The following is a 19,096-nucleotide window of genomic DNA, read 5'->3' as shown; positions in this document are numbered from 1 at the left end:
TATTGATTATGCTATTTAGGTCTCTGTTGCTTTCCTGACTCTATCCTGTGTTAAGGGAAAAGAGTTTAGATTTCCTTTTATCAGTTTATCTCTATTGCTTCTTGAACGTCATGTAGTTTCTGCTTTATGAAAGCGGTTGGTGTGTTATTGGGTGCATAAAAATTAACAGCTGTTATAGGTCTTCATTATGATTCAGAACACTTGGCATTTTAAAGTGCCCTTCTTTTCCTTAGTAATTTTTTGCTTGAGTTTTAACTTTTGGTGTAAAGAGTGCAACCCTATCAGATTGACAAGTTGTTCACCATAAGTATATACAATGTTATGTGATTATTATATCTATGTAATACAAGAGAGAAAGAGAGTTGGCAATGTTGTCTGTATACAGCAAAAAAAATACCCCTAACATGGCAATGAGCACCAGACTGGCCCAAAATACTGGACATTGCAGGACAGGGAGATGAAGGTACAAGGTATGATAGACAAGCTTAAATGTCTGCAGGCGCCAGGCAAATAAGACACAAAAATAAACTGGGCCGGGGAAAGTGGCTACTTATGTGTATTACCTGAATGTAAATGTGTAACATACACAGATGTGTGTGTGTGTGGTGTGTGTGTGTGTGGTGTGTGTGTGTGCGGTGTGTGTGTGTGTGCGGTGTGTGTGTGTGCGCGGTGTGTGTGTGTGTGTGTAGGGGACACAATAGTGAGTTGAAAATCATGTGACTTTTCAGAAGGAGGCAACTGGTACTGGTCTTTAGAAGAGATTTGATTTGTGGGTCCAATATTGCCTGATGATCTAATTTTTCAAGAAACATGAGAAATCAACATTTTGATATAAAATACCTTGGTTTTTTGATGTTGGCTGAAAGCATTAAAGTACTGTGCAGCAATTTAAAACATGAAGCCATATCTGTGCATCGGATTTGGCTTATGGCTTACCAACTTAGGAAGCAGGATTATTTGGAAAGAGTGGGACCATAAAGAAGAGAGAATACAGGCATTGATGAAGAAGCTTGAAATTTTTATTTAGTTTATCTTTTATATACTGAAAGTTGAGCATTTTTATGACAAAAGTTTCAAGAAGAAAATTCTCTTTCCCATTTCACAACTGTGGCTACCAGTCCTTCCCCTTATCTTATTATAATGCAAATATGTTGTGATTGGAGTAATTTATATATACAAATTATATCACAGAGAAATAATTTCATTGCTAAGCAGGTTAGCAGAAGAAAAGAAAGAGAATTCTGAATTAACATATTTTAAAGCTGATATTTTAGCACTATTTTGACAATGGTGTATTCAATTTATAATCTTTTGGTTATACAATATTAAAAGGAAATTTATTTATTTGCATGCAAGCAATATGGCTTTAGAATACAGCTGTTAAATTTACAGAACTTAAAATTTCAAACATCCCACATGGCTGGCAGGTGATATTGTGAAGATGATCTTGAGTAATGAATGACACACTTACTTCCTAGAAATTAAAAAAAAAGAGAGAGACAATTATTTAACATAGTATAATACATAGATGATAGTTAACTTAGCCAGAAAATGTTTCAATGATTTATTTTGATAAAGGCTGTTCATCTTCTCATTTTATACATCCGTTTGTGTTTTGAACTCTTCAAATATTTACCTTCACAGATGGCTTATCCTAACTTGTCCCCAGCAAGAAATATAAAGTGTATAGATAATTATAAAAAGTAATTACAACCAACCTATTACATGCCTGTTAATCTTGGCTTTTAAATTTTACTGCTATACTTATTGCATTAAGTATTTAAATATCATATATACTGGTATTTTACTTTGTGCTATAATTTCAACATATACAGCAATTTGCAATATTATTAATATATGACCAGCTTAACATCTCCATACTTGTATTCCTAATGACTTGTCCCTTACCAACACTCAGGAAAAGTGTTTGGAATCAGTGAGTGAAAGGATAAAATTGTAATGATCAGAAACAAATATAATAATATACTCTTGAATGATTCATAATTTTCATTGTATACCAAGAAAGTAAAGACTCTCTCCTTCATGTAGGAACAACCTATAGCAGTATGATAATATTTATGAAAGTTTTGATGGTTTCAGGGATGAACTAAAATACAATCACCTGTCAGTAATTTTCGTCTGAAGCAACCAGTTTATAAAGTCTCGGGTGGCAAGACTATCGAGAACAGTGTTCATCTCATCAGAGAAAGAGCCATCAGCGTGTCTGCGGCGGAGTTCTTCAACGATGTTGACTTCTTCTGGGAAACTGAGAAATGGAGGGGTAAAATCAGCACTTGGTTAAATGTTTCAAAGAAATGCTTATTGGTTGCCTGTCACTGGTAACCTGTGTAAGGGTCACTGAGAAAACCATATGTTTCTATTTACAGAGGGCTTACCACAAAAAGCCTCATAACTTGAATGTCAGAAAGGGAATTAGGTAGACAAGTGCAGAGCCAGAACCTGAAACAAAGCCCTTTTCTGTATTCCAGCTGCTTCTAAGATTTTAGTGTATTGTCAACATAGAACTTATTATTGAAACTATTGATTTGTCTGTATTTAGAAAATGGAGACGGAAATGGCACCCCACTCCAGTACTCTTGCCTGGAAAATCCCATGGAAGGAGGAGCCTGGTGGGCTGCAGTCCATTGGGTCACTAAGAGTCGGACATGACTGCACGACTTCACTTTCACTTTTCACTTTCATGCATTGGAGAAGGAAATGGCAACCCACTCCAGTGTTCTTGCCTGGAGAATCCCAGGGACGGGGGAGCCTGGTGGGCTGCCCTCTCTGGGATCGCACAGAGTCGGACACGACTGAGGCGACTTAGCAGCAGCAACAGCAGCAGCAGCATATTCAGAAAAATATAGTATATCCTATAAAACTAATGATGATCAAAACAGCCTTGCCAAGTACAGTCTTAAGGGATTAAACCTTAGTCTATATTAGATATTTTCTCTGACTGGTTTATTTAACAGAATTTTTGGTATCTCTTTAAAACACTATAAAATAATCTCGTGTGACTATTTTTGCATTGATTTTATAAATTTTATTGCTGCTGTTTTAAAAATCAGTGACAATACTAGCTCCTTTTTGTCTTGAGAGCTCCTTAAAATCTCAATACGCTTATTGAAAATCTTGCTAAAGACATCCCTGATGGTCCAGTGGTTAATACTCTGTCTTTCCAACTTCAGGGAGCCTGGGTTGATCCATGGCTGGGAAACCCACATGCCATAAGGTACAGCCAAAACAACTAAAGAAAAAATAGAGTGGAACATGAATTTCTTGATTTTCATAATTCAAAGTCATCAGAATGGTCACAAGAAAATGAGATGGTCTGTTTGGTCTGTGGGTCTGTTTGGCTGTGGTAAGATGCAAGGAAGTACCTAAAGGTCTTAGGCTCATTTTCAACTGTAATAATTTAATGACTATCTCTATGGTAGTCTCATAAAAAATGGATACATCGTTAAATAGATGAATGTTTCTACATATTTTTGTTTTGAATGCCATTTCATTAAACATCTTTAGTTCCTGTCTGTATCACATTTTTACCTGAATACTTACTAACACATCAACTATGTAAATATTTAAAATGAAACTAAGTTTTCAGCAGTATTTCTTCTCTTCCCTTATCCCTAGTTTTCCTGGACAGTCCTAGTTTAAGCATATTTTCCTGGCGTAGTTATCAGAAGCACTCTGTTTATCCTCAAAAGTTTCCTGGACTGGCAAATTAATATCTAATTTTAACACAACTAATGATGGGGGATAAATAGTAACCTGTGTGATGCTATCATTAACACTTGCTCTCAAAGATAAAACAGATGAGACTTTTATAAACTGTCTCCCACCAACAGGAGTTATTTCCTTACTTTGTGAGACTATATTAATGGCTTCATAATGCAGATCCATTTATGGATAACTGTAATCTAAGTTTTCAGCATCAAGCAAAAAAAAAAAAAAATTAAATAAGAATGTACAGACTTACTCTCGCCTTCCTCGGCCTTTCACCAGCCAAGCAATGAATTCCTTGGCAGCTTGGCCTTCCAAATAAGAACTTACATCACTGGTAAAGGTCCCTTCAGCATGTCTCTCAAATTCATCATGACGTTTGGCAATGTTATTCCTGAAAGAAATGTGAAAGTTAAATTGAAGATCTGTCTCTTTAGCAATATGGTTCTCACCTATAAGCAATGGCAGCTTCGGGTTCTGGATTCTGTGTGGAGGGGGGTTAGAGGGAGATTGGGGAGATGAGGGTGTGTAGGAGACTCATCAGAAAGCTGCATTAATTATTGGGAGTGAAGATTGATGGGGGCAATCTAATGACAATTAAGGGAGGCTAAGCTCCCTCACTCCACCCAGTGACCCATTTTCACCTCTTCTGCTTGTCTGTATCATTAATTCTTAACGCTGCCCTTACTTCAGTCCAAAAGTGTGAGGGCTATCTACTGTGCCATGCCACTCGCAAACAAAGCAGCAGCATGTCATTTGTACATATAGGGTCGTGTGTGTGTGCTCGGTCACTCACTTTGTGACCCCATGGACTGTAGCCTGCCAGGCTCCACTGTCCATGGAATTTTCCAGGCGGGAATACTGGAGTGGGTTTCTATTTCCTATTCCAACACATGGGGTCAGAGTTAGTTTATTGAATCAAAGGAAAGCAAAGGAGCGTCACAAAATGTCATTGAAAGGACCACAGGATAATGAATTAAAGGAAATGTATGATGGGCTAGCAGTGAGGAAAGCTAAGAAAATGACCTTACATCACCCTCACATGTGTACAGAATGCCCCGTGGAAGGGGTTGACCAGAAAGATGGTCAGTTGCTCCATCATGTATAAGCCCTGGAAGGTTTCATCTTAAACACAACAGAAACCACCTGGGAGCTAGGATTCTTTTACATTCATTCGCCAAGTTGTGGCATTGTCTCTCTAGAAATGAAGACAGTTTGCATTTTTTCAAATTTGTAATTTCTCCTGTTTCACCAATGCATGCTCAGTAGCTCAGTCATGTCCGACTCTTTGTGACCCCATGGACTGTAACCTCTGTCCTCTGTCCTCTGTCCTCTGTCCATGGGTCCTCTGTCCATGGAATTTAGAATACTACAGTGGGTTGCCATTTCCTCCTCCAGGGGATCTGCCTGACTCAGGGACCGATCCTGCATCTCCTATGTCTCCTGCATTTGTAGGCGGATTCAATACCACTGAGCCACCTGGGAAGCCCCGTCTGTAATCCTTAGCAAGAACTTCTAGTGTCTTCTTTGACCATGATCACCATCTTTCCTGTATTCTCCACTTTACGAATTTTTGGTCAACAACCCTCTTTAATTCTTGCTGGTTTCTCTCTTTCTCTCTACCCTTCTCCATTCTATCCGGACAAATATATTCCCTTTTCCTGATTTTTAGATTCCTTCAGCTACTTTGCATGCATAACTCCCTCCCTTTGTGGGCCACCCTCCAAAGAAATTGTGAAATTCCACCATCCCTGTGAAACCCTTGTGGCTGATTTCCTCCAGTAGCCTCATGCAGCAAAACCCCCAACACTGTCAAAGAAATTCAACATTAAAATGTATGCCTTACGATAGGCTTGTGTTCCTATGTGCCTTCTTTTCTCTTTATGCTGTGCTGCTAGGCTGTAATTTTAATGCGTATCTTGGATTGTATTCTACAAGAAAAAGACTGCATCTGTTTCCATTTCTTACCGTGATGAACTTGGCTAGAGGATACTTTGAATGTGATCATAGTCATGAGTTTGAACCCTACAAGAGAATGTTGAATTTACTCTTGTCTTTTGGTCAGGAATTAGATTCCTAACCTTGCAGTTTCACAAAAGTCAGCTTTCAATTTTAAAGTAAAATTGGCAACAGAGTAAATATTGCTAAGACCAAAGTTGGGAAAATTATTTAAAGTCTATGTCCCATTTGAGGGTAGGTAATGAAGGCAATGGCAACCCACTCCAGCACTCTTGCCTGGAAAATCCCAGGGACGGTGGAGCCTGGTGGGCTGCCATCTATAGGGTCGCACAGAGTCGGACACAAGTGAAGCGACTTAGCAGCAAGAGTTTTGAAGGGGTGACGTGTAGGACATGCAAAGGCATAATACGGAGGTTAACAACACCAAGCTTAAAAATCATCAGAATCAAATGAGTTCATGGGCATTATTTGGTATGTATGATAACTTAAGAAAGTCAGGAAGAATTTTAGACATATTTAAGTATACATTTGAGTGTACATTTCCGATCAGGTTCAAATTCTTACTTGTTTCTCTTGGTATTCATCAACCACTGCACGAAGTCCTGGGCACGCCTGGAGTCCAGGTACTTGCTGTAGTCACTGGTGAATGTGCCCTGTGAGTGGCGCTTATCTTCATTGATCTGATCTGGATCGCCGAGCGGGTCGGTCTGGGGAGCTGGGAATGAACTGTGAAGAACAGTGATTGGTGCAACTACATCTCTCCTCAAGAGTAGATTCACTTGAGAAGCAGCTTCTCTACAAAATATAGAACCACATGAAGCTGGAAGGCAGGTTCCCCCAGCATTTTAGTTGGCAGTTCAGAAAGACCTTAATTTGCCATGGGATTCCCATGGTTTTACCAGAGTTGAATATACTCTGATTTGGAACTCTAGCAACTGATTTTTCAACTGGCTTCTCTTTTTCTGAAATAGGATTAAATAAATCTTTTTTCAACAAATTCATCTACTCATTATGTTAATAATGCCAGAAGAGAGCAACACGCCTTGAATATTTTAAAAGAGTGAAGCATCCCAAATCATTTTTGTTTGGGCAGCAGATTTATATTCCAAATTCTGTTTTGCATATATTACTATAAAAAAGTAGCTCCATCACCTGGTTATGTGGTAGCTAATGGAAAGACAATTAAAAGTTCAGAGAAAGAAAAGAAAAAGCCCACTTGCTAATTTGAAACTATGTAGTGGATAATCCACATGCCAATAATCAACAGTTGGTTGGCATGGCTATGTGGGGAAATATTCAATATGATTAAGACTCAAAATAGAAATGAGATACTATTTTTACCTGTCAAATTAGCAAGGATTAAATACCAGGGAGGATATTGTGAGAGGAGTATTTCTATAATGCCAGTGGGAATGTGTATGTGTATTAGTTTTCTGGAAAGCAAATTGGCAAGATATTATAAAAAATTTAAACTCATTCAAATCCTTTGACATAATTATTTTACCACTAGAAATAAATCCTCAGAAAATAGTAAGAAATGTAGGAAAAATGTTATTGGCAGGCTTTTTGTAGGAAAATTTGAAGAACTCTTAAGTATTCAAAAGAGGAGGGGTAGCTAAATAAATATTGTACTTTATAAGATGAAATAGTATGTAGTCATTAAATATCATACTTTTAATAGATATTTGTAATGTTATAAAAATAATCTAACAATACAATGCTAAGAGAAAAAATACAATACAAAGCTGTAAATGATCTGGGATGTATTTATATACAGTACATGCATATTGTCTATCATGAATGTGCATGTAAAATTTCTTACTAATTTTACAATTAGTAGGAAACAATGTTATTTTTTGAAATAAAAAGAAAAAGTTGATGTGAATAATTAAAATGATCTACCATGCAGTGTGAGTAATGAATGGACAGACAGGATCAGCCAAAGATTTCGAAGAGCTATAATTTCCCATATATTGTATTTTTCAACATTCCCCACTCCTTTAGTTATGAAATAACATACTCCTATCTATACTCCAGAAAAGCCTTTATCACAATGATACTTTAAACGTTTGAAAGCAGTACAGGGCATTTATTCCAAGTTACTGAGACCTATTTACTAGTCACACTTATCTTGGGCTGTATTATAAGCATAGTGCTATGTTGGCTCAAATCTAAAGATTTAATACCTGGATTTCTCCTCTGTGTTCTGAAGGGAACGTTGCCAGCTGCCTTGTACCAGCATTACAAACAATCCAGCCACAAAGTAAAGGCTTTTCATTTTTGCTGCCTGTTGAAACACAGAGTCAGGGGAGACATAAAGACACTCAACCATATTAAAAGTGTCAGGTGAATTAGTTCAGTTTTGACTAAGTAAATATTGAGAGTAGAAAGAAAACACTAGTCATCAATTTTATTCTGATTATATTTCTAGTTTAATTTAAAATATTATAATATATTTTTCTTGCAGGTTTTTTTTTTTTTTGGTGGCTAAAAAGAATACAAAAGATGTGCAGCACTATGAAATTTCTTCATTAGTGTAGGACACTTCTGTTAATAATTGGAAGGCTCATTTCCAGACTTGAAATTAAAATTGTCCATGATAAACATTGAAAATACCCACTGTAGATGATATGCTACATATGGTTAGCTTGAATGGCACCTTATCCATGATCCCACCCTCTCCACTATCAGTCTGGCTTTCAATTAATAGTCCTTCACTTCCAAGCGTTTACATTATACTGCATTTCAACCATCTTAAAGCAGCCTCAGGCTACAACTTGGCATACCAGCTGTCGGTTCAGATGTATTATTCATTTATATTTTAAATAGTGTAACTTGGTCTAGACTTTGTAATTATAAAGCGGCCAACAGATTTGAGGTATTTTAGGGTGCTTTGACCTATTCTAAATTAAAGGAAAAAAATCATTTTAAAGACAAGCAATTTGCAACAAGAACTAATGCTTCTGGCAACTTGAACAATCACAACTAAGAAACTAAGAGATCACTGTCATAAAGAAAATTAATGCTTGCTTCTGAAGTCTTGAAAGTCCCCAGGTTGTTTTATAATTGGACTGAGTCCAGGATGTGTCATTCACTGCTAGTGACACCCTAGACCATGTTGCAAGATACCTTGCATCATAAGCAGATGCCCCGTGAGGCCATAGGATGCCAAGGACATGATGATGTACTGTGGATGGGGTGGGGTGGAACAAGCATGAGTGTGGGGCAGAATGACCCCACAGGACAAGCACCTCTATTTTCTGAATGAAAATCTCAAATCCAGTGTTTCTTGTAAACTTCTCTCTGCTTCTTTCAAGTCCGACCATATTTACTTTGAGAAGTGGGGATTTCAATCCAAGTTTGATTATGCTTATTTGTTAAAAATTTGACTGAGTATTTTTAGCAAATGGCATTTGGTTTGAAATGAGTATTTTACAAATATTATCATTTTAAACTATCAACCTTGTCTTTAACATCTTAGCCATACTTCCTATCTTTCTTTGGCACTAAAACATGAGGACTGGAAATACCTGCAGTGGTATTTTTTTTTCCCTTTGAAATATTGCCTTTTAGACTAAGTGATCAATTAGATAAAGCAACACAACAGGCATTACATGTTCACCCTTTATTCACCAATATTCAATTACTAATTTGGTGTGTTTCTGTGCTTCAGTTTATACAGTTGGAAAACTTGGGAAACCTTGCCAAATATATAGGCAGGGTCTTTGATTGCAATTTTTAATTATACATTCATAAAATTCAGAAACATAAAAAATTAAAGCAAACATTCCTCTTTAGGATTACATCATTGTTGGAAAGTCAACTGAAAACTATAATTGCTTTCATGTAATGTCCCTAAAGGTTTTACAATATCTTCTATTAGGATATGGATATGGCAGATATGGAACATGTAGTTTCTGGGAGAGCTGGTATAAGAAACAACCATAGAGAAGTCAGTGTTTGAAGTCCTCCCCAGGCAGTAGAATATTTCTATTTAAATAAATAACCGATTTTTGAAACTTTATTTATTCATTGTGTAAAAGTCAACAGAATTGTGAAATATTTAAGAATAAGGATTTTTGAATACTGCTACTTGAGAAAGCAAACATTTGCATCATTTTGGTATCAAAATCTTATTCAGTGAGGAGAGACTTTCCAATTACTCTCCCACCCCTGCTTTAGCCTACAGAGAGAGTCTGCACTTTAATAAAACCTATACATTTCCACTCAAATTTAAAAGGAGATGTGGTACCAATCATATTTCCTAAATAGGAAGTCTTTTGCAAAGATTAATCTTTGATCTAGGCAAGGTGACATATATTATATAGTATATCCCTAAGTATACTGGGGCCATAGGCCAAATAAATTCTTTTAAAACTGGCTAGGTAATTTCTTCTCACAGGTATTAATTAGTATGTGTGAAAGAAAACATACCACATGGAACTTCCCTGGTGGTCCAGTGGTTAAGACACTGTGCTCCCAATACAGGGGCCACAGGTTTGACCCCTGGTCGGGAAACTAAGATCCTGAATTTGATGGGGAGGTGTGAAAACCAACAAACACAAAAAAACAGGATGAAATCATTTTCTCCCCTGAAGATCTTTGTAAAATTGTTCCTTGTCCTTAAGAGCTTAAATAGGTACTTTAGACCATCTGATTTTTTTTCTTAAGGTATTTACTAAAATTTCATTTTGGAATGTAGACATTTTAGATAGTTTATTTATTACTATTGGTCCCCAAAACATAGTAATTATTAATCTGTGCTTTTACTCAGCTCCATCCACAGAATTCCCAATAACTGATGACATTACTTCTCTGCCCTGAATACGCTATGTCTTATCTACAAAGAGCTGATTTCATGGACTTTGATTTTTTGATAGCCTTATCAGAAATTTGAATATTTGAATGATGATGTTGATTTTGCTTTTCTGGAAAACCATACGTTTTCATTGGTAAGGATCAATTACTATTATAACCTCTCTAAATGGGCACATTTCTGCTGTTTAAAAGGCGCCTTCTGTTCAAAATGGTATACACATTTATCGAATCTGAAGAAAAATATTTGTTTTTCAAAATGTCACCACTGGTTTTAAAATGCAATTTTCATTAGTTAAATTTTGTAATAAGTGCCTTGATTTGAATCTTTGTTTTTCTTTCTATCTTATATCTTTTCATTGAATTATTTCTTTGACTCGCTTTGAGGCTTTATTATGTTAAAGTTTATTTAAATGCATTTTACATCACTTTTTCATTTCAATTCTGCCTCGCGTAGTATAATAACAAAGTATAAGTTGAAAAAACAGCACTTTAATTCATAATACTTTGCCCCCTTATGAACACTTAACTGTACCCTAAACAGAATGTACAGTCTTACAATCACTCAATATTAACCTTACCTTCTGACACCAGGAGGTGGAACAGAGCAGGTGAAGAGAGAGTGAGCCCTCGTTTGGGTGTGCAGTGTCCTGAGCTCTGTAGTTGTGCACCAAAGCTCACTGCCTTTATATACTCTCCAGTGGTGTTTAGCCTTGCAGATATTACGCTGACAATATAAATTTTTCATCTGTGAATAATGGGTTTTTGTTACAAACGATTTCACTCGCCCACTCACTTTGCTCATCTGCATAATAAGCTTATATTGGGTGGGAACTCAGAGACCAGGAAACTTTTTATTTACTCTTGCTTTTTTTTTTGGCTGAGAATGGAAAGGGAAGTTTGGAAATTCACCTTCACTCTTGATCGGGAATGAAAATCACTTAAGTACTCTGATGTGAATTTTTATGTTGCAGAACAAAAGAATGTGAAATTATATAGTCCGTGGCCAACCTCTTTGAGCATAGCCTTGTTTGAGGGTCTTAGAAGCCCTTTTTTGCTATTTAGTGATAATGAATTTATCTTAATAGAATAATCAATTCATTCTTTCATCTACCCAAATAATAAATCACTCACTCAAAACATTAGGGATCTTCTCATCAACGTTATGTGAAATTAATTTGTATTATTTCGGTGAGGAATTTTAAAGAATATCAATTAAGACTTTTCAATTAAGAATGCCAATTAAGACTGTTGTTTAAAATGGGATTCAGGAAGAAAAGATAAAGCAAAGTGAGGATTAAACATCCAAGATGGGTGATGCTAATAAGACAAGGTCTAATATTTCTTCTTTCTTCCAATGCATATTTAAAGGCTAACTCTATTGATAAGAGAGCTGGACACTAATTTTCAAAAGAATGAGTTACTATGTATATGTCATATTACTGAGCTTTGTGATCTGCCACTTAAGACTTCAGTAATCTATGGGATTTAGCAGTTATGAGTCTGATGCCCTTCGAGGAACGGGAAAATGGGAAATCATCTGGACAGACAGCATGAGACAGTGTTAGTGTAATTAGATTTTAGTCTGGCTGCTATCAATAAGCTGTGTGGCTTCAGTCAAGTCACATACTCTGTTTATGCCTCAGCTTCCTGCTCAGAAATGAGTGTTGATTAAATGAATCTTCTAAACTAAAAATGTGCTTTCATTCAACAAAAGCCTTGCAACCTTTGCTAACTAGATTCCAACACTTTAATATAATCAACTGCATGATGAAACTTGCACAGGAGTAAATCAGAGACAACTATAGAAATATTCCCAATGAACTTAAACAGTTCCCTTTGTGGATTGGACCCACTGTTGGATGTAGAGCTATTTAAACACCATAAGAGATCAGTTCTCTGTGAAATTAGGTAACCTCAGGAAGCGGTATTCGTGCTGGTAATTGCTGGTGGTATATCATTAATGTTAGCTTTGCTATTAGAAGTGTGGTCCAAGCACCCCAGTATAACCTGGAGTTTACCAAAAATGCAGACTCTCAGGCCCAAGCCCAGACTTACCGAGTAAGTTGCATTTTACCAAGCTTCCTAGCGATTCATGTGCATGTTAAAGTTTGAGAAGCACGGCTGTGTAAAATACCGATCTCATTTTCTTCACCTTCTCCCTGTGCTTGCTGGTGTTTTGACCTGAGGACTCCTTTCACCAGCAGAGGGGGTGAAAGAGCAGAGAACTGTGGCTCACCTCAGGACCGGCTGGATTATCTCTGACACAGACTGTAATGACTGGACACTGTGGATTAGTTTGACACAGGAGCAAATTGTTCTTCCCTCTGGCCTCAATCTTCATGAGTATATCGGCTATATTTCTCTTGAATTGCTTGACATTCAGTTTTATTTTTTTCCATTTGCCTCTTTGAATAGAGGTTTCTTACCCTCTTTCTGTCTCTGTCAGTCCGTCTGTCTCTCTTTCCTTTGCAGATGCTATTTGTTTGTGGGAGCAGCCCTAAGAAGGGGGCCCTGTGATGCTGTACGTAAGGGTCTTAACATGGCATCTGGCATCTCAGTAAATTCCCTCTTCCGATAGCTCACCACAAAACTCCTTTTTAGCCCTCCACTCTACTTGCTTTCTATTATTTCAGAAATGACTATCCTCACTTCTTTCAGAAAATTTCCTCTAGTGTCATCTATCTCCAGCCCAACAAGACTAATTCTTGGGGGTCCCAATACCATTAATGGCAAGCGTTCTGAGAGTATAGAAGCACTGAGTCCCACTGAATAAGGCACCGCTCTCCTCCCCTGGAAGGGGAACTCAGGCTCCCTCATGGACATTGTATTGTCAGAAATTAAGACGAACATCAAGTGCCACTTGGACTAGGGGATCTTCTTCCAATGACTGTCCCAAAATCAACCTCCACTTGGTATTCAGTTCCTATCATTGCAGTTACTCAGGCAGGAAAAGTGGTGACCCTGTATTTATGTAACTAGTATTAAACAGCTTGTCTGGGAGCAGGAAAGTCCTGGGAGATGTCATCTAGAGTTCTCCCATCAGGCTGTGTGGAGAGTACCTGGGGATGGCCACAGGATAGCTACAATATGCCTTTCTGAAACATCCTTTAACTTGATGTAAGTCATTTAAAATATGAGTATTATATGGAGCAGTGTGCAAAAACATACATCAAGTTTTCAGGTAAAGTAAATGTCTACTCAAAGATCTCTTATTTTCTTTATGATTTTTCTTTTTTTTTATGATGTTTAAGATTCTCAGCCTGGGCCATTGCATGGAGCCACACACTTGGCTTAATGTTCTACTCATACCATCTTGAAATTCTTAATAATTTTTGAACAAAGACTCCACATTTTTGTTTTTCAGTTGATGCCACAAATTAAGTAGCAAATTCCTCTTAGGATCTCACCTCACAAAATCACAGGGTTCAGGGGTTTCACATGTTTAGTTTCATCAGTTGCCCATGAAACTTGGGTTGAAATGTTTGCAAATGGCAAAGATCCATGTTCACAGTGCACTCTGGTGGCAAGCGGATGGACCAGGGGAATGCTCATGCATTGCTGATGGAAGTAAAACACATCACAATATGTTTGAGGCACTATTTGGCAATAGTAAACAAAAGTACAAATACCTCTCACCCTTCAGCCCAGTAAAGCTGAAGCACCATTCTGGAAATTTATCCCATCTATATGTAATGACGAAGGTACAAAGCTTTTTTTTTTTGCCACATGATAGAAGAATGATTTATTAGAATAAATTCCATGATAAATCATATAAAATAACCATCTTTTGAAAGACATCCGTAAGACCACCTGAGGACAAATGCACAGAGGTACCTCCAAGAATCCGGACAAATAAGTTACCGATCCCCCAGGGTGAAGGCTGAAGGGGGAGAGGAGCACGAATTTGTGAATAAAAAAGTTGTACAGTGATCACCATGGGGCGCGGGGGACAGGTGGTGGTGGTGGGGGTGTGGACCCAGGTGAGGTGAATGGACTGGTCACTGCTTGTTTCCAGGGGACAGCTGTGTGGGGCATACGGGAGGGGGCACCAGGACTAGCACCTTCTCCATGTGGACACAGCAGACTCGTGGGTGGGGCAGGGCACAGGCCCCACTGACACACACACAAGCATCGGGGAGGGGCACAGCACCTGGGCCTTGGGCTCCACATCCGTTAAGGGTGGACACAGACACATGGCATCACCCACCAGTGGCCTCTGGCCCGGCCTTGGTGACCCCATGCTCAGCAGTCGGTCCCTTCTCTCAATCAACATTCGTTCAGATGCCAGGTGGGGTGCGGGCACTCCCACCCCAAGATGGTATAGGTGGGGTGGCCCCACCCCCATCTGCCACAGCCAGTGGGCTCTGTGGCTTAGAAGCTCCAGAAATATCAGGCCCCCAAGGAGGGAGGGGGCTATGCTCTGCTCCCTGGCTCTTTCTCAGCTGAGAGAATCCTGAGAAATGAAACTGTTTTTGGGGGGCTGTCCCCACCCTCAACCCCCCCCCCCAAGACTGGGGCACAGAAGCCTGAGGTGCACCCAATTAGTGCCCACAGAGACCAGAGGACTGGGAAGGGTGCTCTGTCCAGGGAGCTTCTGGAAGCCCAGGTTTTGGCCACTTTGGTCAACTGTTCACGTCTACCTGGTGGTTCCCCAGAACCACAGGAACCGGGTGCAGGGCCTGCATCCCTCCCTGGACGTGCCTGGGGTGGAGTTGTGCCTGGGCTCACCGTGAGCACAGACGTGTGCCTGGCACGTGTCTGTGTGCATGGTCGCCTGGCCCATAGGCTCAATGAGTTTGGCAGTTGTGTTGCCACCAAAGGCTCGGAGAGCTGGAGTTCCTGCCTCAAACATCTCCATGGGTTGCACTCCTGCCCAGGTCACTGGATTCTGCCCAGCCCAGCCCAGCCCGACCTCTGCCAACCTCAAGTCCTGGGGCATCACGAGGTTTCCCCCGACCCTTGGCTCTGTGTTTGGCACTGAAAGACTGCACCGCCTAGTCCCTCTTCCCCAACTTGGTCTGGGCCAGCACAGAGGCAGCAAGCACGTGTCCCCCCAGCCATGAGGGAGAGCGGGGCCCTTCCAGGCCCAGGGAGCTGCTGCAATGGCACAAAGTACTCTTTCCTTGAAGCTAAATACAAAATTGCAGTGATGGAGGGGCATCGACATGCTGGCTCTTGGCTTCGGCCACAACGGGAGCTGGGCTGGGAGGCCAGCGGGGTGGGGGTGGGGGGCATACAGTGTTCTTTATTGCAGCATATGTATAGTAGAAACAGGTTGGAAGTACTATAAGGGGCCATCAATAGAGCAGTTTCTAGAAAAAGAAAGAGGAAGCCGTTTATTATTAATGATTAGTCAATATGGAAAGACTCTAAGATATGTTGTTAGGTAAAAATAGGACAGTTTATGGATATATAGTAGGTTACCTTTTTGTGTGGGTTAGAAGACAGAAAGGGACAAATAGATATTTATTTACTCATCACTGTAATTTTAAAAATTGGAAGCATGCACAAGAATTTAATAAAAGTGCTTACCTGTAGGAGGCAGTGTGGAGTAGTGGGCCAGACAAGACCAGAGTACAAATAGTACTTCTAAATACTGATTTTCCCACTTAGGGAAAAGGTTAAGCTTTAGAGCTAAATGTACAGCTATGCTTTGACCTAGTAATCCTACTTCTAAGTGTTTTACCCAAAAGAAATGAAAAAATATATCCACAAAAAGACTTGTACAAAAATATTCACAACAGCTTTATTTAAAACTGTTAGAAGCTGGAAAGAACCAAATTATTTATCAACAAAAGGGAAAATGAACAAATTGTGGTACAGAATTCATAACATGAAATTCTACTGAACAATAACTGATATTGTTTGCAATATGGGTGAATTTCATAGATATGCTGCTAAGTCACTTCAGTCGTATCCAACTCTGCGACCCCAGAGATGGCAGCCCACCAGGCTCCCCTGTCCCTGGGATTCTCCAGGCAAGAACACTGGAGGGGGTTGCCATTTTCTTCTCCAGTGCATGAAAGTGAAAAGTGAAAGTGAAGTTGCTCAGTTGTGTCCGACTCTTAGCGACCCCATGGACTGCAGCCTACCAGCCTCCTCCATCCATGGGATTTTCCAGGCAAGAGACTGGAGTGGGGTGCCATTGCCTTCTCTGTCATAGATATGATGCTGAGTGAAAGAAGCTAGACTCAAAACACTACATACAGTATGAATCCATTCATAGAAGTTCAGAAGCAAAACTAAAGTTAAATAAAATGCAGAATTATGGTTTTCTCTCAGAAGAGGAGAATCATCTGGGGGTAACTTTCTGGGGAGGTGGAAGTATTCCATGTTGTGAAAGGCCAATGCTTTACCAAGAATGCCCAGTTGTCAAAATAGTACAGCCAAGAGTTGTGATTTCAATTTATGAAAATTCTATCTAAGAAAAAGAATGGTAAAATTAAAAAGGAGCATGATATGTGGGTAGAGAGCATGGCAGAATATCAATAATTTTTTAAATTGATGAGTTATTACTGTGAAGTTTTATTATGTAATTGTATTTATACATGATCGGAATTTCCAAGCTAAAAAGTTAAATCAAAACTATAAAAAAATAAGTTTGGAGGGGTGGGCCATTAGCACCAGTTACTCTGGGCTTCCCAGATGGCTCAGTGGATAAAGAATTCATTTGCAATGCAGGAGACACAGGAGATGCCGATTGGATCCCTGGGTCAGGAGGATCCCCTAGAGGAGGAAATGGAAACCTACTCTGGTATTCTAGCCTGGAAAACCCTATGGACAGAGAGGCCTGGTGGGCTGCAATCTACGGGATCACAAAGAGTTGGACGTGACTGAGCACAGCACAGCAGCAGCAATCAGTTACTCTGGAAGTAAAAGAGTTTGACCCTTCGTTATCAAACATGAGCTGGGTAAAGTAAGTGAAGTTCAGGGACTCATGGCGGCCTCAAAGTTGAAGGTAAAAAGGTAGCACAGGCCCAGGTCTTGGTAACAGAAAAACCACTGCAATGAAGGCAGGATGTGAGAACCACCATTCAGAGGTAATGGGATAGTGATCCCAGCTCCTTCTCCACCATTTTTAAGGCCTGTCTTGAGAGTATGCCTCTGCCCTGTCACGAAAGGCTTAATAGTGACCGCTAACACTTTCCCGATGAGGAAAATTTTGGTTTGAGGTCCATTTTGGTTTCTCAGAGGTGATCCTCTCAATATGCATGCAGACTCCATAAGAAGGATCTTCTGAAAATAGTCTGTGAGCCTGCAAAAAACTCACTCCCCCTTACCCCCCAAAATTGTCTATAGCATGTGAAAGGAAACTTTACATTAACTCAGATTTTTTTTTAACTTTGAAGAAAAAAATGTAGCCATTTAACAAAAGCCTTTGAAACTTTTGAAATTAAGTATATAGCACATAATGATCAGATGCCTTTCAAGTTTCCTGAGTGTCTTGATGAGTTCAGGGGTCCAGGGGCAGTAAAAGAAGAACACTGCAGTGTGTGTTGGGGGGGTGTTGTTGCCAAAGGATGTGAGATATATTGTTACTGAGAGATATTTAAGAAACAGTTGGTGACCCATTCATCTGGAGTGATTCTGTGGAATCCTGCTGGGTGGGGGAAAATTCTGTAATAAGATCAGCAGGCAGTTCCTCAGTATCCGCCCCCCACCGTCCCACTACAACCCCAAGGTTCCAAGACCTTCCTGTTCCAACAGCCTAGCTCACAAGTTGGAGAGGACCAAGCAACATCATGGTTTTGCATACGTTGATTTTATCTTGCGTTAGATCCTGGGTATAATGAGATGTTTAAAATTGTTCTAAGTTTCAGTTGTTATTTTTATTCATAAAGGGAACAAGAAAGAGAAAAACAAAACCACACTGATACAAAATAATCATATCTCATAATTTATATCAGAATATATATTTATATGTATAAATACATATATATCATTGAATACATGTGTTATGCTTCTATTTTTTGCATATTGTAGCTATAAAAAACAAACCATATGTCATTACATTTATCCAACCTCTTGCTCATCTGGAAAGACTTTTTTCCCTCAAGCTTCTAAGAGTGTTTAATGTGAACCAATTAAAACATTGCAATTTTTCAAAGGCTTCTGTAAAAGGAAGTAACTTCAGTCATTAAAATATTTAAAATTTGAAATCTCTATACTAAAAAATGCATAAAATGCAAAATGGAGTTATAAACACTTTTTCTTATTCATGATGTCTTGTAATCATTCTTGCCCCCTGCCTGAAATTTGCTCAGTGCTGGTGCTGCCAACTCATATTTTATCAGATATATTGTAAAGATATGCCCAGTTTTTTTTTTTTTTTGGTGATATTGAAATGATATAATCATAGACTGAAGGCTAATTTATAAAGTCCTCTAGGCTATTTTCTTATTTTTAAGTAGAATTTTTATCTAATTTAGAAGAATTCATTGTTTCACTATTTTATTCTTCAAACATACAGAATTAATTTCTACAATTTCATTTTGTAATAAATCACCCCTCAAATTTATCTTTGCTCTCATAAACAAATCTATGGCCTCAGTACTGTGTTCTCATCCTAACTCTTTCTGGCTGAAAAGTAAAT

At 38.9% G+C, this 19,096-nt stretch overlaps 1 protein-coding gene across 2 annotated transcripts; it reads right to left on the bottom strand.

The window, feature by feature from the left end:
• Window positions 1–997: 997 nt before the first annotated feature.
• Window positions 998–11,179, bottom strand: GCG (glucagon). 2 transcript variants are annotated; one of them, XM_061436766.1, is made up of 6 exons: window positions 11,082–11,179; window positions 7,872–7,972; window positions 6,250–6,411; window positions 3,983–4,120; window positions 2,123–2,266; window positions 998–1,474 (listed from the first exon to the last, which is right to left on the bottom strand). In XM_061436766.1, the coding sequence occupies exons 2-6, from the start codon at window positions 7,961–7,963 to the stop codon at window positions 1,468–1,470; spliced, it is 543 nt and encodes a 180-aa protein (XP_061292750.1). In that variant the 5' UTR covers window positions 7,964–7,972; window positions 11,082–11,179; the 3' UTR covers window positions 998–1,467. The 2 variants fall into 2 exon arrangements, with proteins under 2 accessions (XP_061292750.1, XP_061292759.1); XM_061436775.1 differs by lacking the exon at window positions 998–1,474 and having other exon boundaries at window positions 2,119–2,266.
• Window positions 11,180–19,096: the final 7,917 nt, after the last annotated feature.

The sequence above is a fragment of the Bos javanicus genome, chromosome 2 (assembly GCF_032452875.1).
Source record: "Bos javanicus breed banteng chromosome 2, ARS-OSU_banteng_1.0, whole genome shotgun sequence".
NCBI lineage: Eukaryota > Metazoa > Chordata > Mammalia > Artiodactyla > Bovidae > Bos > Bos javanicus.
This window is presented reverse-complemented; position numbering and strand designations above follow the sequence as displayed.